This window comes from Sycon ciliatum, chromosome 1 (assembly GCF_964019385.1).
Source record: "Sycon ciliatum chromosome 1, ocSycCili1.1, whole genome shotgun sequence".
Lineage (NCBI taxonomy): Eukaryota > Metazoa > Porifera > Calcarea > Leucosolenida > Sycettidae > Sycon > Sycon ciliatum.
In genome coordinates, this window is record NC_088643.1 from 21,396,823 (window position 1) to 21,420,631 (window position 23,809).

The following is a 23,809-nucleotide window of genomic DNA, read 5'->3' on the forward strand; positions in this document are numbered from 1 at the left end:
TGTGTGCGTGTGCGTGTGCTTGTATGTGCGTACGTGCACGTGTGTGTGTGTGTGTGTGTGTGTGTGTGTGTGTGTGTGTGTGTACATGGTGTGTATTTTGTGACTATTTACCACCCGGTCGGCTATGTCCCTAGTGGAGCTTTCTTGAGAATCTGATGAGCCGGACTGGCCAGAATTCCTGTAAAGAAAAAGAAAGCACAGAGTGCACAAGTCAGCATGCATGGTCTGCACCCAGTTGGTACAGTATTCAGCCACCCTCAGCTGACGATTTGAGTACAGAGTGGTTTCACATATGTGCCATGTGTTTATATTTGTATGGAAAGTGATCATGCCATGCGACTATATTTGTGTGGAAAGTGATCATGTCATGTGACTATATTTGTGTGGAAAGTGATCATGGCACGTGGACAATGGAACCAGCATGGCCGACGTCATGTGACCTTAGCCCATGGATTGAGTGGAGTTGGAACCAACATGGCTGTCCTGTGTGGTCATGTGATAGATGTGAAACCACTCTATAGCGGTACTGCTGTTTCCAGCTTTCTCCAGAACACTGACTTTCAAGCTTCCTTACGTTGACTTCCCTGTTATGTCCTTGCGTTGATTGTTACAGAGTGTGGTGTGGAGCGCTAGCACTCCGTGGCTGCCGAACTGCCGCCTGCCGTTCATCATGCAGCTGTCCGAGCCGACGTTCTCCTCTCTCAACTCGGCTCTGTACCAGGTCTGCGAAGGCCTGGATAGCCCGGAGGTCTGGCCACCGCCGTCGCAGGAGCAGGAGTGTATGGCAGTATCTCTGCTTCATCTCCTTGCCTTGCAGGTTAGAGCCTGGCGCCTCTCTGCGTGTAGCCCAATCCACTGTGTCTTACCTAGTGTGACGTGTTGTGTTCTATTGGGCAATCTTTTTTCAGCTGTGTTGCCTTGCAGGTTAGAGGGGCGCCTCTCTGCGTGTAGCCCAATCCACTGTGCTGTGTTGCCACACCTGCCGACATGTCAGTAGCCTGCCGATTTTTGAGGCATGTCACGACCTGGGGCAAAGCCCCCGGATAATGCATTTTATTTTTTCATGCTACTGATATTTGGCTAGAATGATGTGGCAACACTGACTGTGTGTTACCTAGTGTGACGTGTTGTGTTCTATTGGGCAATCTTTTTTCAGTTGTGTTGCGTGTACAGTTTCCCCCTTGGCTCGGTACTGTTACTAGTATAGAGCACTGGCATCTTTCCCATGGATCATCAATTCATCATGCTATGTGGATTTTACACAGTCCAGCCTTGCATCCTTGTCCTGCTTGGTTTATTGTATTGTGTCATCCCACTTTCTTCTTCTTCTTCTACCTCTTGTTTTGCTTGCCTTTCTTGTCCGTGTAGTTATTCGCCATGCATTCGTCCAATGAAGACCCAAGAGAGTTTGGTTTGGAGCCGAGCGGAAGTCTGCTTGCCTCCCTGAAGCAGCTCGCCCTCAATCTGGCCACAAGTCCAGGTGTGCTGCGCACGGTGCAGAAAGCAGCGCAGCGTGTACTGTCCTGCGGGGTGATGGTGCTGTTGCCCACTGAGATACAGCTCTCTCAGGCTCTCTCCCGCCTTCTGCCCGATGTGCCAAACCGGCGTAAGGTTGATAGCACCACGGTGTGTGTGTGTGTGTGTGTGTGTGTGTGTGTGTGTGTGTGTGTGTGTGTGAGTGTGTGTACGTGTGTGTGTGTGTGTGCGTGTGTGTGTATGTGTGTGCGGGCGGGCGGGCGGGCAGGCGTGTGTGTGCATGCGGGCGGGCAGGCGTGTGTGTGTGTGTGTGTGCGTGTGTGCAGGCGTGTGTGTGTGTGTGTGTGTGTGTGTGTGTGTGTGTGTGTGTGTGTGCGCGTGTGTGCAGGTGGGCTGTACGTGCATGTGTGCGTGTATGTGGGTGCATGTGTGGTCTGCAAACTCAGCACTGTTCTGTAATGCAACGTTTGCACCGGGCTGTCATGTCTTCTTGCCGTATGTCCAAGTGTTCGTCTTTAAGCTGGTCGATGGATATATTACCCCACAATCAACCCTAGTGGTGTACTTGTAGGTGTCCTGTTGTTGCATGTGAGCAAGGATATGTATAGTAAAACCTGTCAAAGCGACCACTCGGATAAGACGACCACCTGTCCAAGAGGACCACTACAGATCCAGGACCAAGGGATGCTATTCTCAGTCAAATAACCCTGGATAAGGAGACCACCTGGTTATAAAGGCCACGTTTTGAAGGTCCCTTGAGCAGTCGTCTTAGACAGGTTTCACTGTACATCTGAACTTGGTTTATGAGAGCAACCGTTGGTGATTCTGAAGGGTCCACTGGCCGGTGTATGTGTTATGAGTATTTGGTGTCTGAGTGTTCATTGCGCCGTCTCGTGTATTCTGCTTATGCAGGTTTGGTGAGTGGCAGCGGCAGCGCTGGAGCTGGCAGCAGCAGTAGTGAGAGCATGAACACCGGCTCTAGTGCTGGCAGCGGCAGCAGCGGTGGCAGTGGCACTGGTGATGATGATAGTACGAGCAACACTAGCAGCGCCGTGCCACTGCATTCCGGCCAAGTGTTCATGGTCAACTTGCTGGTCAAGACGCTGAAGGACAGGGGCAGCATTGCTCGAAGCATTGACGGGCTGGTCTTACAGAGCCCTGAATCTGACATGGACCCAGCACGTGTGGACGATTCATCCGAGTCTGTGTTTGAGTCTGATAGCGAATCTGGGTCGAGCAAGAAAGCAGCTGCGTTCTCCGGTCATGAAAAAACTACTAATGTTCCTCATGCTGCTTCAGGAGAGAAGGCACACCCCGTGTCTGCCAGTGTCGGCGAAAAGGCTGATCCGAAGAAGTCTGACTGCGTGTCAATTCTCACTCTCGTCCATCAACTGCTCATCTATTCCACACAGAAAGTGTGCCGGGCTCTCGGTGAACGCGGCAGAGACCTTTCATCGGAATTTTGCAACACATCGGACGCATCATCTCTGGATCTGGTGAAGTTCTTTCAGCGAACGTTGCTGGTTAAGTGGATAGCATTTGAGGACTCGGGTGAAATCAATTCAGGTGGGTGATACGCTAACGCCAAAGCATTTGCTAGTGGTTTTCTTGGGGACAAAAAAAATGAGACTAATGAATAACACAAGCTTCAGACTCTTTTCGCTCAACATTTCAAAATTTCCACGAGCACTTTAATTGCCTTCTCTTCAGGGGGGGGGGGGGGGGGGGGGGTACTTCTGTCTCTGTTAATACTGGTATTAAGTTGTGTTATGGTTGCACGAGTGGTTAGCATATCAAAGAACACGATGTATTGCATACTGCCATAGCGTACTTTGCTGTATTTAGCCTGTGCTAGGTGCACTTCATTAATACTTGTAGCTCGGTATCTCGTCGTTCTAGGTCTGGTTCCCTCAAAGTTTCAACTGTTTAGTACATTGCTACATACTTGTATGTTTTGTGTGGCCACATTTCACACTGTGCTATGCTGATGAGGTCAGTGCTGATTATGAAATATTGCAGTGTGCAGGTCGAGGCCACTGTGCTTCATTTCCCTTTGCACCCGTCCGTGTTTCTCCTCAGAGTGTGATACGAATGTGGAGAGTACCAATGCTGCCCGCATCCTATCCCGATACATAGGCATGGTTTGCGAGCACACCGAGTCGATTCTTGCCAGTGCCTGCGACTTCGCCAGGGAAAACCGGAAGTGCTTCAGCCGCTGCGTCTCCATCGTGGAGTCTTCCTTGGCCGGTAAGGCAAGATGGGACTACTGGAGGTCTGTATGTGGGACGTTTATTCGTGGCCTCTGACTTGACTGCGACTTTGGTAACTGGCCAGTATGCTATGCCTCATGCTTGTTTGCATTGGCTAATCATGGATATGGTGATGGTGATGGTGTTGGTGGTTTGGGTGATTTTATCGCCTAGAGCTGGGAGCTGAAAGCTCTGACGTGCATTCTGAAATACGTGTAGCCCAATGGCAACAAATCAGAGTTTTTTCCGCGTGTTTGCAACTCACCGATGCGTCTTCGTATGTTCTTTCGCCTTCTTGTGGTGTATTCTTGTGTCACTGCAGGACATCTGCTGCCAGAACTCGTCAGTGCACTGTGCCTTGTGCAGAACTTTGCACCGTCACGGGCCCTGTGTCCCACAGTCCTCAAGACTCTGCTGCGTTCACTGGACACTCTAAACTCACTAGCCCCAGGCATGGTTGCCGATGAGTGCACCGATCTCTCGTGGCCAAGGCGAGGTATGTTCCTAGTCGTTTGCTCTTCTTGATGGTTTGTCGGTGTGGTTGATGGGAGTGTGACTGTGTCTTGGAGGTAGGCGATGTTTTTTGGATTTCATTATTTTGATAATTTGCTTGTTTCCCCAGAGTAGTATAGCCAGTGTTGTGTCACCACCGCCATTCTGGTCATGTTCTGTGTGTGTATGTGTGTGTGTAAGCGCTTGCGTGTGTGTGTGTAAGCGCATGTGTGTGTGTGTGTGTGTGCGTGTGCGTGCGCGTGTGTGTGCACATGTGTGTATGCATGCGTGTGTGCGTGCGTGCGTGTGTGTGTATGCGTGCATCCGTGTGTGTCCATCAACATAGGAGATACAAGCAAGGGAGCGGAGGTACAGAGCGGAGCGGCCACACCAACACCAGGCCCCGCGGTGCAAGAAGAGAGTGGAGCTAGTTGGACGACCAGTACTGATGCTAGCAGTGCCAGTGGTGTCAGCACTGATTTCGAGCAGACAATCATCAGACAGGAAGACCTGGAGAACAACAACAAGGATGGCGGGTCGTGGCTTCGCTTTGGCTTGACCGTGTATAACCTCAACGCTTTGTCTTCCCACGTTGTCATGGAGGTAATGTGGGAATGCTGCCGGGGCTATTGCTTATCGTCTGTGCTTCTGTTGGAATCTGCATAGCCCATAAGTCACCCGCAGGCACATACACACTCACAGTCGCTGCAGTGTACAGTCAAACCTGTTCTGATGGACTCCTTTACCTGGAGATTCTAAAAGTTTTCTTTTAAATACTTGTATCTCACTACTTTTGCTGTAGAGGATAATGTGTTTCCCTGAACCCGGGAGAAGGGAATAACATCTGTGACATACCGGCAGCTTCCGCCAACATGGTGGTGCTAGCATTCCGCATGCTACACTACACAGTAATCAGTGTGAGGAGGACTCTTAGCTTGGACGGGATTATGCAGCGGATACTATTACCGATGTCGCCAAAAACACCCATGGACGGTGTGAGCTAGCAGACCACGACTACGAAATCACCACGCGCTTTGATCAGCATTTTTTTTTAATGCAGTGCCAAGGTCGAATGATTTGCTCCGGTTTCCAGAGACTGCTGTAATACAATCAATACGGACCACTTCAATTTTGGAGACGCCTTGAACCGATATTTTCTGTGTATTTCCCTTCCAGTTGGTTAATTGATCATGCTATCTTATTCTGTCAACTTATTCTTAACCAAGAACCTTCCAGATCGGAAGGCTGTTGGTTAGCGCATTCAAGATGCGATAGAGCCAGATGTCAGGTCGTTGAATGTCAGTGTCATCTGTCAGTAAGGTGCCGAATGTCGCGCATTTTGACGCCACAGAATCTTGGCAATGAATTGGTGGACATCAACGCATAATGTGGAAACTTTTGTCCTATAAGAAATGGTTTGCTCCCCACACCGGAGCTCGCGCTATTCCGCCGACTTTACTTGACACTTGACTGACTCACGACTGCCATCCAGAGCACACGAGAAGTCAAGTGTCAAGTAAAGTCGGCGGAATAGCGCGAGCTCCGGTGTGGGGAGCAAACCATTTCTTACAAATCATCGCCGAAGTCGCAACCACTACTTCGTACTTTTTTCCTATCTTTCTTTAATTGGATTATCTTATTCTGTTTTGTTGTGTATGTGTACTTGCTGTGCTTCTGGTACTGCTGCTACTGCTGCTATACACAGCCGTCTTTGGGTTTGCGACTAAGAACACTCGCAGGTAAGAACCAACAGTCATCTATAGTCCTTAGTAGATGGTTACCTTCGCCACTCTTTGCTGTCCATCCGAAGACTCGTCGAACTGTAGTCGAAATATACACAGGCAAAAGTTGAACGGAGGATATGACAGTCCTGGCCAGAGAAATCCGACCTCATGAATTTAATAGCACTGGGGACTACGTGGTCCTAGCACCACACACACGCAAAACTCTGCACCCTTGATTGGGGTGCTACTTTATTCATGAGGTCCGATTATTTCTCTGGCCACAGATGTAGAAAGTCCGAACACAATGGTGGTCTTTTGTTGGCTGTCTGTTCTATTCTGCGATTTAGTTGTGCAACGTTGTAATTACATCAAAGTATGAATCTTCTAACTGGACCTTTGCTGGAATGTCATCGTGCAGATAATTGAGTTCTTATCAAGTATTTGTTCATGTCCGTCCGTCCGTCCATCTGTCTGTGGGTGTGAAACAATAAGAGGACAGAGAAAGTGTTTTAACTCTGAGTTTCACGCACTAAGCGATCATCAGAAAACAGTCTGTGGGTGTGTGTCTGTTTTGTGCCATTGCTTTTTCAGAGGTTTGTTCCGATGCAAAGGAAGTGTTGAGTGTGGAGGAGTACGAGCTGTGCAAGTCACTCTTGGCCGGCTCTGAAGTGGGAATATTCCAAACAGTGAGTTGTGGCCATCTATCTCCAAGCACATCTACTAATATTATTTTTGCCATATTTCTGGCCTGCTACATGTATTATCACTTGTGCTCAGGCGAAGCGTGATGCTTTAACCCATTCAGCGCTAAAGACGTATATATACGTCATTGAAAATGACACCCAGGCACTGAGAACGTATATATACGTCTTTTTCAATGCCAAATAAGGCTGGGTACCATGACCTTTAGCCTTAATAAATGGGCTAATGTAATGAATACAGTTGTCCATCTTGAATCCAGCACTTCATGAACAGAAATGTCCTATTCATGCCCGCTGCGCCGATATATCAGATTTGTTAGCCCAGCACCCTCCCTAATCCAGTGGAATTTCCGTAGCACAGATGGTGCCGGATTATGAAAGGACCGCTGTATTCTGAAAGAATTTCCAACAGTGTCCCTAAGATATCTAAAAACATTCCCAGCTATATTGGAAGGAATTTCCAAAGAAACTTCCTGTGCATGTATCGTGAGTTTCCCTGTGGAGTAGTGTTTGGAAGCCTGTCCGTGTGTTGCCAGATATGTGACAGGGCCGTGTTTGAATTCGATTTGTCCTGTTCTTTTCACACACACACAACGCATGTGTGCATGTGCTTGTATGCTGTGCAGGATAATCGTGATGAGGAGCTGGAGACCTGCAATGTGGCGTCTGTGATGGTTGAAGTGGAACGCAACGTTGCTCTGCTGTTGGGAATGCACGCGTTCGGTCTTGTGCGGGGACGGCCGCTTAGCAAAGAAGAGCAGAACACCTGCTCGTTTTTCGCATCCGAGGTCGTGCAAGTGGGACTCATGTCTTATCATCACGTCCGCGAGATTGTTCGGACGCCAGAAAGCGAACTGCTCGCTTGGTATCGGGCATACCTGCGCCGCAAGTCGGGCCTCAGCATGGGAGACCAGTTTGCGTTCAACATCGCCGAGGGCCATGCTAGCACCGACTCACTGGCCCTGGCCTTACAGGACTGCGTAGCCAGGTGAGAAAAGACACCCGGCGTGCGTGTTGTGTCAGCATACTACAGCATTGGTTCATCTCTTGTAAGAGTTGTAAGAGCCAGGCCAATGGTCTGGTGAGAAGGCATCGGTGCCTGTCCATTTGATGAAGTGAGATTCAGTACCATAGCATACCATACGTGTTTCATGTGACGAGGCTTTCGTTGATATGCTGGCACTTCTAACGTGTTGTTAAACGCTGCGAATTGCCAGTGTCTGTTCAGTGTTTACCGTCATGACTGTGACTACGAGCATGGAAGTTTTCTTATTGCTTGTGTCCCGTGTCTTCCCTTAGGTATAGTCGAGATTCGAATCTTTGTCTTCCGCTTCAGTCGCGAGATCACCCGATTCACGAGGTCGGCTCTGTTCTCCTGGCCTGTATGCTGAAGCACTCTGGCATGGTGCCGCTGGCCGTGGCGCTAGCACAGAAAGCATCGGATGCGCCGTCCACCGGTGCATCGCTTACTTTGCCGTCGGCGCTCGAGGCAGTGGTGCAGGCTGTGCATCGAGTCAAGACCTTTCTCATCATGGTTAGTTAGTAGTGAGAAGTTAGTTTGTTAGTTAGTTTTTTTACTTTACTTCACCAGATACACAGGCATTTCTGCCTTCTTGTCTAACCGTACGGCTAGACTCTCGATAAAAGAGGAGTGAAGTCATGCTCTTTTCCTGTTTGTTCCATGGGCTTTAGCCTTTAAGCCATGCTACTACTGTGCAGCCTTGTAGTCTAGACCAGTGCTGCACCAGTGGCAGGTTTGTCGGAGGAATAGCAGGCTGCTATTCGTATGGCCTGTGCATTAGCAAAGTCATGGCGCCCATCTCCATTGCCTTATTGATTAGCACCTGCCTTTCGGTTTTTTTCTGAGCATGTAGCCTGATGGGCCAGTTGGAATCCCTTGCCATTTATGCTATCAGCTGTCAAGTACTTGTCATTGAAGGTTTTATTGTTAGTGTACATGTGTGTGCTGTGTTAGCTGAGTTGCCTGGAACGCTTATCGGTGTCTTCATAGGAGTACATGTACAGCTGTACATGTTGTTGTACTGTAGTTGATGTAATGTTTGGTTTTGCTGTATATCCGTGTAACCGTGTTGTTGCTCACTGGCTGCAGGCTCACCAGACCTCGCGGCAATCGTATCAAGAGCTGTGCAAGCCCATCTTGCTGCGCAGCCTGTTCCTGCTCACCCAGTTCCAGCCGCTGTCGCAGGGCGCCGTGAGCAGTGGCATAGCACAGCGCCACTCGCAGTCCGCCCTGTCGCGTTGGAGAAGCATTGTGCACCGTGTACTGGCGCTGAAGCGAGCCTCACCCAGCGCCTTCGCTCCTTCCAGTGGTCCTCAGGGCTGCACATCAGGTGCCAGTAGTGACAGCGATGGTGCATCCAAGGACGACCAGTTGGAGCCATCTTTGCGCCAGGAACGACAACACGTTGAGGCCGAGACCACCGGAGATGACACCGTCGGCGATAATCCCACCGAATTTGTACCAGCACAGTCCAGTCCTGCCGCCTCGCCCTCCACCTCATCACCATCGTTACCATCAGTATCATCATCATCAGTATCATCACCCGTAGCGACCGGGTCAGTGGCGTCATCATCATCTTCATCGTCCAAAGAGGTTTGTAAACTGCCTTTACTCAATCCCCGGGCATGCTCTTTTGACCAGGGAGTAGTAAAATACTGGTATTGTACTACTCCCTGGTTTCGACCTTGTTAGGTGTCCGGAGCAGAGCTCAGAGTTACTGACCTTTATGTTATATATAGAAGCCTTGCTTGATAGTTTATCATGTTTTCGATTTCGGCAGCAATCATTGACAGACATGGATCCAACAGCGGCGGCAACACAACAACGTCAACAGCAACACCACCACCACCACCACCAACGACAACGACCCAACATCAGCAAATAAGAAGAAAATCCAAAGTCAACCACCCCCTAGAATAAAGAGGGTCCGAACCGGGGTTTTTCCCCATACGGTTCAAATGGTCGCAAGACCGGGACTCTGCCAACCGGGTTATGGTTGTAGTCAGGAGCACTACGCGTCCTCGCCTTGTAACATGCTGTCGAAATCGAAAACATGTTGACCGTTATGTTATAGTGCAAAAGAACCATTGCCTGGTTGCTCAGGAGAGGTAGTTTTTTGCTGGTGTTTGTGGAAACGATTGTGTGTGTGCACACGCTCGCCTAAACGCCCTTGCTGTGTTCCCCTCTGCCAATCTTTTCAGAGTGCACCGTCCATCGTCCTGATTCCCCCAGATGCGGCCGTCAGTGCCAGTCTTGATGGCCGAGTCAACTCTGCCAAGCTCGCTTCCCAACTGCAGGAAATCACTAAATTTGTGCAAGCTAATGCCGAGATGGCGTTATCAGATGTTTACGCGGCGCTCATCCAACAGGTCTGTGTGTCTGTGTGTCTGTGTGTCTGTGTGTACGTGTGTACGTGTGTATGTGTGTATGTGTGCCCATAAGCTTCCATGTATATGTGTGCGTGCATGTGCTTTGGCCGACTGGTTGTTGACTTGCCTGCGAATCACAAGGTCCCGAGTTGGAGACCCGCGCTGGGAGCAGGGAGCGTGTACTGTGCTAACAAATGCGGTGATGCATGCGCGAACCACTTTACATGCAGTGAACTGTGCGGACACCCACGGTCAACTGGGGACTCACTACTCGGAGTGAGGGTAACATGGATGCAGCTAATGAGATTCACCCCCTTGTCGGGCATTGGTTGTGAGAGTTACCACCTCACCCTCGCCGTTAGGCGCTGCATATGTCACCCTGGTATCACGGGCATGGCGGTGGCCTGGCACAAGCGAAACTTCCTAAGCTGGATGTGTTTCTCAATACAATTGTATAGCCGGTTGTAACGCGGACGTGCAAACTTTATTTACAGTCACACGGTCACACACACGTAGTCGAGGTAATCCGACACCTGGCTGCGGTACTGAGAGCGTACATCGGGGGGATTGCACTTGCCACATCTGTCCTTTCTCTACAAGTACCGAGTACATTTACTTATTTGTGTGTTCTATTGCTACGTGCCGCCCGTACTGTGCAGCTGGACCGGGCCCGCAGTCGACTGGACGGGGCCAGACTCGTGTATGAGCTGCTTCAAATGGATGGCATGCTTCCGTCAGTGCAGCATTCCTTGCTGTGCGGATACCAAGGATTAGTGCCACATGAGAACTACCTTCAACCGTAAGATTATAGCATTGCTTGTCATAACACCTTATTGTCAAATGAGAGAGCAGGGGCGTCGAACACGGAACGGTCACTACGGTATTGACCGTACCACTATTTGCCCCAAGTACCCTGTGAATCAATAAAATGCACTGATTTGGGCTCTAATTTCCCAAAAAATCGGCTCAGCCATCCCTCCACACGAGTGAATTGTACTTCAGATGGCTGACCGTACCACACTAAATTACCTTCCGACGCCCCTGGACAGACAGAGGAGAGGGGAGGGAGAGAGAGAGGGAGAGAGGGAGGGAGGGAGGGAGGGGGGGAGGGAGGGGGAGGGAGGGAGGGAGAGAGAGAGAGAGAGAGAGAGAGAGAGAGAGGATTCACCCGTAGTTCTCACTGTTGGGTTTGATTACCACACGACGTGCTTGTTTTTTGTGTGTGTATGCAAGTTACTTCGACGTACAATGTACTAGTATATTGAAGAATGTGCTGGTAAGGTATGGGAATGTGCTGGTAAGGTATGGGAATGTGCTGGTAAGGTATGGGAATGTGCTGGTAAGGTATGGGAATGTGCTGGTAAGGTATGGGAATGTGCTGGTAAGGTATGGGAATGTGCTGGTAAGGTATGGGAATGTGCTGGTAAGGTATGGGAATGTGCTGGTAAGGTATGAGAATGTGCTGGTAAGGTATGGGAATGTGCTGGTAAGGTATGGGAATGTGCTGGTAAGGTATGAGAATGTGCTGGTAAGGTAAGGTATGGGGGTTAGCTGGGCAGAGAGCCAAAGCGGATGTGACCTCGAGGGACAGCACACGCGCCAGGCCGAAAACATCCGAGTGGCAAGAGCGAAGACGAAGTAGAGCTTCTTGCTGTGTTAAAAAAAAGCATTCGAGTTAAGACACTACTGAAGTTGGGTAGGCTCAGTTTCGGCTGCTGTGCCTTTGGCTGCGCGCTGTGGTGAGTGTCACTCAACGCACTTACTGCATCTTGTGCAGCATACGCTGCCGCTTCACTCACGGCGTGGTTAAATGATGCGGGTGAATTCAGACTCAGTGCAGGGATAGAGCCGTATCGATGCATAGCTGCAACTGGCGTTCACTGATCGATCACCGACTGCACGGGTGTCACCGCTGAGGAGCAATCCCGATCCAACAGTGATTGTGGCGGCGGTGGCAGTGGCGTTGTCGATGCCAGTGGGGTGAAGGCCGACACAGCCAGATTGAGGGAGAACTCAACGGGACGTGTCGTTCCCATCCGTGCAGCCGCATCATCTACAGCTGACTTCCGGGAACTGACAGACTGTGTTGTAGAAATTTGAGCATTACTACTGGATGTACTACGGGATGTACTATGGTTAAGTTCCTTCAGAACGGTGCATGCGTCTAAAACGCAAGTATTCGACTGGTCAAAGTCATCTTCCCAGTGCTTTAGCTTGTCCTGTGCTTTTTCAGCATCCTCCACCTTGTCGTAAGATTCATACTTCTCCCTGATCTTTTCGCAGATAGCGTTAGCTCTTCGAATTGCAGCTTGGATCAGGTCCACGTCATTCTCCACGCTTGAACAAATAATTTTCTCTTTCTCTTTACCCAGCTCGTAATAAATTCTATTCCGGATGCGGGTTACCTGCCCTTTGGCACTACGGCGCTGTAGCAGCAGCCGCTCTAGTGTAACAGTTGTGTTGTTCAACTCCGGTTCAGGTTTTATCTCCTTATCGTCCGACATCGTCGTCGGTTTGCGATTCGTCCAGTTGAATTAGCGTTCGTCAGGATCCGTATCCTGGTCACAGCACCATGTGACGACGGAGTGACATCGGACGGATGGATCACGAACAGCACAAGAGACAATTATCCTGATTCTACGTTGTGTTTACATAATCCGAAAGAGTCCTAAAACCACCACTGGCTTCCAACTACCAAGGGAAAAGCAACCCCTTTTCTCTAAGGGACAAAACAGCAAAAGGAGCCAGCCAGCCAGCCAGAAAAGGATACGGGAAAAATCGGGAAAATAAAAATACAAGTGGAACACTGCCATACTGTGCAGTAGAGTGCAGGAGAATCGTGCACACGGGTACGTGACATTCTAACCCGAAAAGGAAGTATGAGCATGACTAAAGTACAAGTAGTTGCGATTTACGCTAAAGTCAAACTGCCGGAGCACGTGCAGCGCTACACGGTAACCGTGTACCACGTGGAAACAAAGAGAAAGTAGAGGAGCAAGGGATAGCAGACATGAACTCAGGGTCAAACTCACAAGCGCGTAATCGCGTACACGCGAATGCATGCAGTATATGAAGACAAGAGAAAGTCCCAGAGCTCAGTACGTACCAAGTACTGCACACTAAACCCGTACATGTGAATGTCACGACACGCATAGCCTCTGGACGGGGTATAATTGTTGGGAAATGGACCAATCAGTATCACATTCCACTTTCTTGGCATTGCTATGATGATGGTAATACAGTCAGACCTCGCTTATCCGGTCCTCTTTTATCCGGATCCCTCGCCATCCGGAAGAAAAGTGTTGGTTACCGATTTACAGCATAATGTCATGCATACATACAGTATGTGTGTTCGATTATCCGGTTCCCTCGCCTATCCGAATATTTGTGTGGAAAACGGATGTGTGCGGTTATGCGAGGTCTGACTGTAGTAACCAGAAGTACAGTACCAGATAGTGGTACATGTAGCGATTTCGACGGAGATTTTATGGAAAGGTGTTCGCTCCCCACACCGGTGGAAGTCGGCGGAAAAGCGCAAGCTCCGGTGTGGGGAGCAAACACCATTCTATTAACAGTGATATGTATGTTGTGTTCCCTGTGTTGATATGCGTGCAGTGCCATGGAGAGCTTCATGGACGGCCTGGCGGCTGTGCCGTACTGTGACCGTGTGCGCCTGGACCTGGAACTCGGCAAGGTGGCCAGCTGGGCCGTGACATCGTTGCAGTCCTGCGCCCGCAAGTACTGCAACCAAGGCGCCACGTTTAGCGAGGCGCTGGCCAATGCACGCCAGGTCAGTCCAGCATCTTCCATGCTTTTTTTTACACTGTCTTTTTGTTTCCTGTACGTGTTGGTGAGTGGTTTCGCTGGGCTTCTAATGCATCACACGTGTACCGTAGAATCGTGGATACATAACTGTTTTGGATATGCATTACTGGTTGGGTAATGCAGGCCTGAATAAAGAATGCAGCCCCATCGACTTGAGGCCGATTTTGTAATAGGTTAGGTTCTTCGACAGATCTAGTATTATGACAGCGGTACACTTTGAAGTTTGAGGCATAGTTGCCTACGTACAGAGGTGTCTCTGCATCTTTCAATCGTGCACTACTGTTACTACGACTGCTGATGTGTCTGGTTTCCGATGTGTGCGCCATCGTGATCTTGTGTGCCACCAACACCATGGTTGTTGTGCAGAATTCACCCCAGTACATGGACTACGTGTCGACCACGCGCCTGGTTTCGTCGGCAATGACCATGCTCGTGCGAGTGCACTCGTGCTCGGAGACGGCTCGCCTGCTCAATGCCGGGGCTCTGGCGCTGGGGGAGACACTGCTGCGCCTGAGCAGTACCCACGCTGATGTCGATAGCGACGTGGTGCACAGGAAATCCCAGCAGGAGCGCGCTGCGACAGAGCGCTTGTCGATCGTGGAAGAGGACGGTCCCCTGGACGCTATCGGCATTGAGCTGACTGGCCTGGACATGGCCATGGCGATGAAAGTGGGCACGCGCGTAGTGCGTGGGCAGGACTGGAAGTGGGCGAACCAGGTAAGCCGAAAAAATGGTTGCGACTGCCATGCCATTATCTTCTTCTTGCCTGTCAGGAATTGTTTTCTCTCACTGCTGACAGGTTAGCATTCGTCGGTAGGTGGGTGGGGTGACGTGAATTGTGTCTCTGCATCTGAGACTCGATTGTTTTTGTGCATCCAGAGTGTCCTCTTATTGCATGATACAGTAGTAGAGTGTCCTCTCATTGTGTGATACAGTAGTACACGGAGACTAGAACATAGCTTAGCGGTACCTTTCAAGTGCCATGCAATCTGTACTTCATAGCCGTGGCTGTTCTCCGTAGAACCAGTCAGGTGGCTGACGTACTGTAGCATAGGAAGGGCATAGAAAATAGTATTTCATTAGTATTATTGTATTGGTGTGTGAGATTCCTGATCAGCACTTTGAGCACCCGGAGTCCAGCAGCCCTCGGTGTATTGCAGCTGTGCAATCTAGCTCAGCGTTCGTACGCCCGCCGTGCGAATGACGGCATCGTTGTCGAGCGAGTGGCCGGCCTTTACTGGCCAAGCGCTGTACGTGTGTGTTAGACATCTCACTGTATGTGTGTGTGTGTGTGTGTGTGTGTGTGTGTGTGTGTGTGTGTGTGTGTGTGTGTGTGTGTGTGTGTGTGTGTGTGTGTGCTTATGTGTGTGCGCGCGTGTACATGATGCATGCTTGCTGCGCGTGGCTCTTGATCTACGATGACAGGATGGCAACCCGCCTGGTGAGGGCTGCGCGGTGGCCGATATCACCTCTGACGGCTGGGTGCGTATTCTGTGGGATAGCGGTGTCACCAACTCGTACCGCATGGGCCGGCACGGTTACTATGACCTGGCGCTGGCGCCGTGTGAAATGAGAAAGCTGCGACAGCAGCACGAGACGCAGCAACAGCAGCAGGCTGCACAGACCAGCACAGTCGGTAAGTGCAGAACTGCTATGCTACAGGTCTCCCCTCGTTTTAGGCGTCCGGGGATTTTGGAACGTTGTCTTGTGACCAATGTCGTACTAATGATGGTAGACCTGTATTATGTACTACAGTAAAACCTGTAAGTAAAGACCACCGTGACTAGCGACCAGCCTGGTTCTATTGTAAAACCTGTAAGTAAAGACCACCGTGACTAGCGACCAGCCTGGTTCTACAGTAAAACCTGTAGCTAAAGACCACCGTGACTAGCGACCAGCCTGCTACTACAGACCACTTCTCCAGGCCCGTACGGTCGACGGTCTCACATTCATTATACGGTTGTGCGGTGCAAACCTCTAACTAAGGACCACCTGCCACTAAAGACCGCTTTCTCTGGCCCCAAAGGGGTGGTCATGATTCATAGGTTTTACTGTACCCGCAGGCTGTATAATGGTGGTCTCACACTTGCTGGATTGAGCACTGGATTTAGGTGTTGTTTTATGTGTTTTGCTTTCTTTTTCCTTTGTTTTGTTGAGGATATGCGATTCAGAACCATGCAATTTCTTGTGAGATGAGCATACTGTGTTTGTTGGTACTTTGAAGTATTTGGTACCCAGTACATATACGTTCATTGCTGCTGTTTCGACTGTTGTTGCTGTGCAGGTGTTGTTGAGGATAGCACTCTCCTGCAAGGAGCCAATACCGCGCTGGGTATCCTGCAGCATGCTGGCGTCTGCCTGCTGCAGACCTTGTCAATGTCGGCCGGAACACATGCCGACTCGCTGCCGTCGCATGCTGTGCGCATGGTCTGCGGTCTTCTGCAGAATGTCGTGCATAAGACGGGTATGGGGACACACGCACACATGCTCATGTACACATGGAAACACATAACACACTTGCGCGTGCACACACACGCACACACTTGCGCGCGCGCACGCGCGCGCGCGCGCGCGTGTGTGTGTGTGTGTGTGTGTGTGTGTGTGTGTGCGTGCACGTGTGCGTGCACGCATACAGGCACATAAGCGTGCATGCTTACACACCTGCACGCATCTGCATGCCTCAACACACCTCACTGCACACGAACGGAGTGTAACTGGACTCTGGATATGCTAGATGTGGCTGAGACCCCCGGCGGTTGCGTTGTTTTGAGTTGGGGCTAGTAGATGTTTCTGCCATGTGTGTGTGTGTGTGTTTGTGCATGTGTTTGTGCGTGCGCGTGCGTGTGTGTGTATGTGTGTCTATGTGCACGCATGTGTGTGTGTATCCTTGCGCGTGTTCCTGGTGTTTGTTCTTGGACTTTCAGAGCTCGGTCGAAGTGCATCGTTTGCCCCCTGCGTCGGCTGGGCATCTCTTGGGTTTGTGCGCGCCATTGCCTCATCCACGCACATGCGCTCCGTACTGAGTGCCAAGCGATGGACAGATGTACTGGTACAGCTGGTTGCCAATGGTTTGAACTCGGATAGTCCTGATGCCTCTGCCGATGAACTCCTCTCAGATCTCAAGAGTCAGGTAAGGGGTCGCAAAAGATTTGCGTAGAGTACGAAATGAACAATGTTCGTTTCAGGGACGACAGAAAAAATGTTGCGACGACCCCTAAGGCGGTGTTTCCTTGGATTGCCCATGTTCAATCCAAAGTGTTGCCCGTGTTCAATCTGAAATGATGTGCGCTAGATTGTCTGTGACGTTTGTTGAGTTGCTTGTTGAGCTTCCTGGCATCTCGAAGTTCTGAGTCACCACCCCAAAGACGATTCTTTGGTCCAGAGGTGGAACAAGAACACATGTATCAAGCGTGTGTACAGTGAACAGAGCAGACCGTGTGCAATTGCGAAACTGCTTGGCCTTGGAAAGAACATGCCCGGGCCGTGCAGAGGAGTTCTGCTCTTCCTGCACAGGCGAATGGGATTCTTGGCAAGGAGCGGATGTTGTTCTTGTGTGCTTGCTGTGGTGAACTTCTCTCCTGACGGAAGGCGCCTGCCGGTAGTTGTGCCTTTCCAAGCTCGCAGTGTAGTGAAGATCATTCTGTTAACCCGATGGGTATTTGGCCTGATCATACTTTTACCGAAGTGCCTTCTTTGCTTCCTAAGAAACAATTAGCGTATCTCCGTGTGTTGGTCTGCATTATTGTGCTGGCTATGTCTGTGTGTTCGCCTGCGTTATTGTTGTGTATGTGTGTGCTCCATGGCTTGTGTTATGTAGGTTCTCGCGCTACGCTTTCTTCGTTCCGTTCTGCCCTGGGACCATCCTGACCGAAGTGATGCAGTGCGCTCGGACGTGCTCCGGCAGTTGTTTGACTTGCTGGGACTCGCCATTACTGCTCAGAGACCTCTTAGGGCAGGTGAGCTATATCTACTGGCTGTAGTGAAGACTCGGTATCCTCGATTATGCCCACGAATCGATGTTGAATCCATTCATGGATCGCCCCTGGCTATTCACATCACCCCATGTGAATATGGTGAATGGATTCCGAATCGATTCCAGGGCTCATGACATGAAATCGAACGACGAGATTCCATTCATGAATCGGTTCATGGCAGTAATCGAACGCACCCAGTGGGGTGATGTTGGAATACAATATCGATTTTTCTGTTTGGTGATGCGTTGATGCCTCATGCAACTGTATCAAGCGGAGGGGTTCCTTCTCTGCTTTGTTATGTGTAGCGTAAGCTCTACTTCTCTCTGCTGTTTGTGTGTGTGTGTGTGTGTGTGTGTGTGTGTGTGCATGTGTGTGTGTGTGTGTGTGTGCATGTGTGTGTGTGTGTGTGTGTGTGTGTGTGTGTGTGTGTGTGTGTGCATGTGTGTGTGCGTGTGTGTGCGTGCGTGTGTGCGTGCGTGCATGTGTGTGTGTGTGCGTGTGTGTGTGCGTGCGTGCATGCGTGTGTGTGTGCGTGTGTGCGCGCGTGTGTGTGTGTGTGTGTGTGTGTGTGTGTGTGTGTGTGTGTGTGTGTGTGTGCATGTGCATGTGCATGTATGTGCGTGTGTTCATGTTCATGCAGGTGTTGGTCAAGAATCAGTGGGATCGTTGTCTGCGTCGTACCACAGCACATTGGCGGAGGAACTGGTGTGTTTGCTGCGCTGCCTGCACTACTCACCATCGTGGCAGGGACTGGTCAACGACTTCATCCTGAAACACCTCAATGCGCTGGCTGATCGCGATGTGACTTCAGTAAGTCTGGTACCACCTGGCCGTACCCATACTTGCGAGCCATACCGGTTTTCCCGGTATGATACCGGTTTTCCCGGTATGAACCGGGAAACTACGGTCACTACCGGCATACCGGGGCTTTTTGACTTTGATCGAAAACTACCGGTATTAGCACTGAACCATGAATGTTCATAAAAAGGTCGCATGCGGCCCTGCATTTCACAGAATCACACATGTAAGGGCGATCTGACAATAAAGAGACTCAGGTTTTGGTCCCCCAATGAGCAATGAGTTAGAAATGAATAAAAGCTAGCTCGGGGGCACCTCGTGCAACGGCGTCTCCAAACATCATGGCCGGAGTCGAGGCTGTGTCATTGCCGATGTCTGTCGATACGGAAGTAAGCAGGCGAGCGTTCACAACAATTTCGATTTCAGCTAGGACTTTGGCCAGCTCCTGGGGTTTCAGTAACTCTTTGCCCGACACCTTTTCAGCGGTGTCTTGCCGCAAACTCAACAAACTACCAAGCGCTCATAAAATCTGCCGAACCATGATGCGGCTGGTGTGTTGAACCTCCACCCAACATCTGCCCTCTCCACCCTGGCATTGCGAGCTTTCGCCATTTCGCAGTGCCCCGAGTTGCTCGCACTATAAATTGGTAAAAACTCTCATCTGCCTTCGGCTATAGCAATGAGAGCTTGCCAGGCCTTGTCCGCCGTCTTGCCGGATGCCGTCAACAGCTCACGCTTTGCATCGGCAAAGGCTTTACACCCATAGCACACACTTTCCAGCTTACACCCCGCCACGGCCACTCATAGACGTATCAGTAGCTCCTCAGCTTCGTACTTATTTTGGTTGACCACATCTTCAAATAACTCCAAGTAACTTTCCACTGTCTGCTTTGTATCAAACTTGGGAGTTTTTATGAGTTTGGCTCTCGGTCCCTGAGCTTTCTCCGCAGACGCAATGCTCGCTGTGTCATCTTGTTGAGCCGCTAACTCGACTTTCTCCTCTGGTACTATCTCTCTCTTCCATTCGAGCCTTGCGCTCTTCACTTTTCTGGATCTGCTCGGCATACTGTTTCCGCCTGCTCTCCACGTAACTCTGCAGATCCTCTCCGGCATAACGTGTGCCTTGCCGTTTGCAATGAACGTTGCCTCAACACTCCCAGCCGAATCCATCGGCACTGCTCTATACTCCAGGACGGTACTGTCCTACGACGACGAAAACCGGTGGAGCGCAGCAGTTTCCAAAACGCCGTTCTGCCCATTGAAGGAAAATTTCCGATGGACTTCTCGCTCCACATATACTGGCACACACAGAGACATAGACAGCAACAGCGACAACACACAAAGTGAAGGGTAGTTGGCCGCAGCCAGGTGTGAACCGGATAACGAGTGAGGTATGGAAGCAAGGACTGAGAACTGAGTGTCTCTAATGGAATAGGCGTGCAAGCGGATAGCAGAAATAGGCCATGATGCAGAACCACTTGGGACCGTCAGATTAGTTTTTCTGGACCGAGCCAGCCGGAGAAAAACCCCGCGCCGACGGACGCAGTAGTGAGGGAAAAACCGGGTGTATCTCCCCAGTGGCGATTTGGCACCATGTAGGCATGGCAAGCACATCACGGCAAAAAAAATATGAAAAGCAACAATAAGATGCACAGGAATGAAGGGTGGGAGGACAGGGACACTGGCGAGACTCAAAACTGACTGAAGAAGTCAGGAAAAGAAACGACGATAAAGAACACACCAGATGCCATATTTGCAACCGAAAATGTTGCGCGAGAAATCATTTCTCGCCTATCTCGCTGCGCTCGGCCGGCGAGAAATACAACGTCTTGCAGCTTGACGTCTGCGAAAACCGTGTCCAGTGTGGTGTATTCTTTCCTGCCCCAGAAAAAAATGGACTCGGTATTTCACAGTGCTGCGTGTGAACTCATCCACAACAATTTCTTGTCATCCACGGTTATCGTCATCATTCGTGTCGTCACCATCCGCAGATGATGAAAAGGACTTGCGACACCTGGTCCCAGTTCTTGCACTCACTCGACAAGCATCAGATGTTCGCCGACGAACAGCACGAACATTCTCACGGCGACCACGGCAACTCTCCAGCTCGAAATAGTGTAATGCTTTCACCACCATGGCGGACTCGCCAGGAGACAGGTGAGAAGATATATCGAAAAACCAGAGCGCGAAATTCAAAAAAGCGAAGATACGTGGTGTGAATGAAAAATGGAAAGTATAGTACGAGGTGCCCAGAGCTGGAGCGCGAATTTCGAAAATCGAAAGAACAGGAAATGGAAAATGCAAACACTTCGCGGTCTACGTGTACTTACTTCTTCGTGCTGACTTGTGGGGTTAGTGATACTATAAACCGCCCAATGTTTGCGTCACTAATTTTTCGCGATTTCTCAGAACCAGCGAGTTTACGATGGCAAACGTTTGCGGAGCACTGTGGCCACACACATACACCCACTGTTGAAGTTTGATTTCACGGTGGTTGATACAGTCTTTATCGGCTATAGCATACCCTTTTGATTTCCGTGATTTTATCACTATAACCGATGCATCACTACATGCGATACGATCGATTTTTTCCGATCGACACATGAAAGGCAAGGAAATACTTCCAGCATGGCGTTTTGACAAATGAGCATGCTGCATAGTTGACAGTGCCCACATTTCCATAAAAAAATTCTGTTAGGCCATGGTAAAAAATATCTTTGATTCTCAAGTACGCGCGCATCGATTTTTGGTGGCGCACCGACGATTTTTTTTATTTCTATGCATGCATATGCGTGCATGAAAACGGTCAATGCGAAAGGCATGAATCCGGGAGTAGTAAAATACCGGTATTTTTCTACTCCCTGGCCTGAATAATAAAATAATTATAAATTAATTATGAACCTGTGACGTACACATGTGTGACCCTATCTTTGGAAATAAAAACATTGTGGGAATTAAAATAAAAAATCGCTCGCTCGCACCGATTTTCACAGGCTCATAACCTGAGAATCAACTTTATTTTTTACCATGGCCTTATGTACACGTACATGTATCAATATAAAAAAAAAGCAACGTGAAGAAAGTAAAAACATAGGGCCTTTGATATTATTGCTACATGTATTTTTTAAACGTTACCACTATAGCCGATAATAATATAGTGTGTTATGCATGTTTTGATTCTTTGTTACCATCATAATATCCGATATATCATTACATCCGATAATATTGGTTATAGTGATATTTTTACTGGATAAAATACGTTTTGCTTTTGATATTTCGTACCGATATCACTGTAGCCGATATATTCTTATATCCGGTCACTCTATAGCCGATACAGACTGTATTTGCGTTATGCTTTTCTCGCAAAATTAGCAAACATTAATACGTTGCAAGCATTAGGCTGTTCACAGTAGTCTTGCTGGAATGCCGATAATGACTTGTTGCTATAGCTCCTGGACATTGACAGCATGGCCACTGATCATAAACGGCTCGATAGTTGCCTTTGCCATCTCACCTGTTTCGGTGATAATTTGGAATGCCGATAATGACTTGTTGCTATAGCTCCTGGACATTGACAGCATGGCCACTGATCATAAACGGCTCGATAGTTGCCTTTGCCATCTCACCTGTTTCGGTGATAATTTGGAATGCCGATAATGACTTGTTGCTATAGCTCCTGGACATTGACAGCATGGCCACTGATCATAAACGGCTCGATAGTTGCCTTTGCCATCTCACCTGTTTCGGTGATAATTTGGAATGCCGATAATGACTTGTTGCTATAGCTCCTGGACATTGACAGCATGGCCACTGATCATAAAGGGCTCGATAGTTGCCTTTGCCATCTCACCTGTTTCGGTGATAATTTGGAATGCCGATAATGACTTGTTGTTATAGCTCCTGGACATTGACAGCATGGCCACTGATCATAAACGGCTCGATAGTTGCCTTTGCCATCTCACCTGTTTCGGTGATAATTCATTGCCAATGTTGCAGAATTATATCAGCAGTAGTAGTCCAACGCAGCTGAGAATGTGTCCGTATGGCACGTGTGGGCTACTTTCCTGCTCATAGCTCTATGTTGACATTGTGGGCAATTAGGCTTGTGCACATCATTATACTTTTGTGTATTTGTTTTATGAACTCGGTTGCTGAGCCAAGGAAATAATAGAGAGGTTGTGCACAAAGAAAATTCGTAGCGCCGTAACGAATATTTTTAACGAAAAAAGCTAACGAATATTCATAAACCGTGAGGTTGCGCACAGCGCGTGAACTTTTTCTTAGTGGATGGACGCGGCGGCCGCGCGGGTGCGAAGAGTCAAGACAGGGAGTTGTAAACCATCGGTATTTTAGTACTCCAGGTGACGAAAAATATTTTCATAGATCTGCTCTGTTTCGGTCGCGTTGGACGGATCTTCGTTGCAACTTTCGTTACTCGAACCCGGACGGTCGAAATCTAACGAATTTTCGTTGTGTGCAAACTCTCTATTAAAGGGGAAGTATACCCTAAAATCAAATTTTCACCAGTTGTAGTCTTCGGGGTGCTGAGTCGAATGGTCTTGGTCCGAGGAAGCTGCGACGCTCCCTTCCTACTTGAATCCCAATCGAACTCGCGCACTTCCACCGAAACTGGGTGACTGCGCCCTACTAAAAGGGGGTTTGTATGCAAAATGTCACTAAAAGCGCCATTTCGTTCTTATAAAAGCATGCATGACCGCGATTGGCCCATATGTTGTAGTCTTTTGGACGCTGAGTCGACTGGTTTTGGTCCGAAAAGGCTGCGATGCAGCATTCCTCCTTTATTCCCAATCGAACATGGTTGAAGAAGCGGTCACGTGCTCCTGGGTGCCCAAATCACCTGGTCACCGCGCCAGCAGGCGACAACTTTCACACCAAGGTTCAACTCGAGTTCAACTCGAGTGACAGGACTGCACCCAAAAAAGGTCAAACAGGCTAGTAAGTTGTACCCTGCAGGCACGGTGACCAGGTGACTGGTGTACGCAGGAGCACGTGACCGCTTGTTCAACCATGTTCGATTGGGAATAAAGGAGGAACGCTGCATCGCAGCCTTTTCGGACCAAAACCAGTCGACTCAGCGTCCAAAAGACTACAACATATGGGCCAATCGCGGTCATCCGTGCTTTTATAAGAACGAAATGGCGCTTTTAGTGACATTTTGC

At 49.5% G+C, this 23,809-nt stretch overlaps 1 protein-coding gene across 1 annotated transcript in view; it reads left to right on the forward strand.

Moving 5' to 3' along the window:
- LOC135817859 (E3 ubiquitin-protein ligase HERC2-like) overlaps nt 1-23,809 on the forward strand; it is an 89,938-nt gene that overhangs the window by 19,981 nt on the left and 46,148 nt on the right. Inside the window, exons 12-31 of the mRNA XM_065331142.1 lie at nt 614-817; nt 1,369-1,606; nt 2,389-3,042; nt 3,556-3,723; nt 4,048-4,221; nt 4,564-4,820; nt 5,923-5,956; nt 6,533-6,627; nt 7,269-7,630; nt 7,942-8,176; nt 8,753-9,256; nt 9,865-10,032; nt 10,692-10,831; nt 13,648-13,822; nt 14,224-14,574; nt 15,283-15,493; nt 16,142-16,321; nt 16,782-16,987; nt 17,675-17,813; nt 18,472-18,641. Of these exons, the coding sequence (XP_065187214.1) occupies nt 614-817; nt 1,369-1,606; nt 2,389-3,042; nt 3,556-3,723; nt 4,048-4,221; nt 4,564-4,820; nt 5,923-5,956; nt 6,533-6,627; nt 7,269-7,630; nt 7,942-8,176; nt 8,753-9,256; nt 9,865-10,032; nt 10,692-10,831; nt 13,648-13,822; nt 14,224-14,574; nt 15,283-15,493; nt 16,142-16,321; nt 16,782-16,987; nt 17,675-17,813; nt 18,472-18,641 (4,665 nt within the window). The remainder of the gene's footprint in view (nt 1-613; nt 818-1,368; nt 1,607-2,388; nt 3,043-3,555; nt 3,724-4,047; nt 4,222-4,563; nt 4,821-5,922; nt 5,957-6,532; nt 6,628-7,268; nt 7,631-7,941; nt 8,177-8,752; nt 9,257-9,864; nt 10,033-10,691; nt 10,832-13,647; nt 13,823-14,223; nt 14,575-15,282; nt 15,494-16,141; nt 16,322-16,781; nt 16,988-17,674; nt 17,814-18,471; nt 18,642-23,809) is intronic.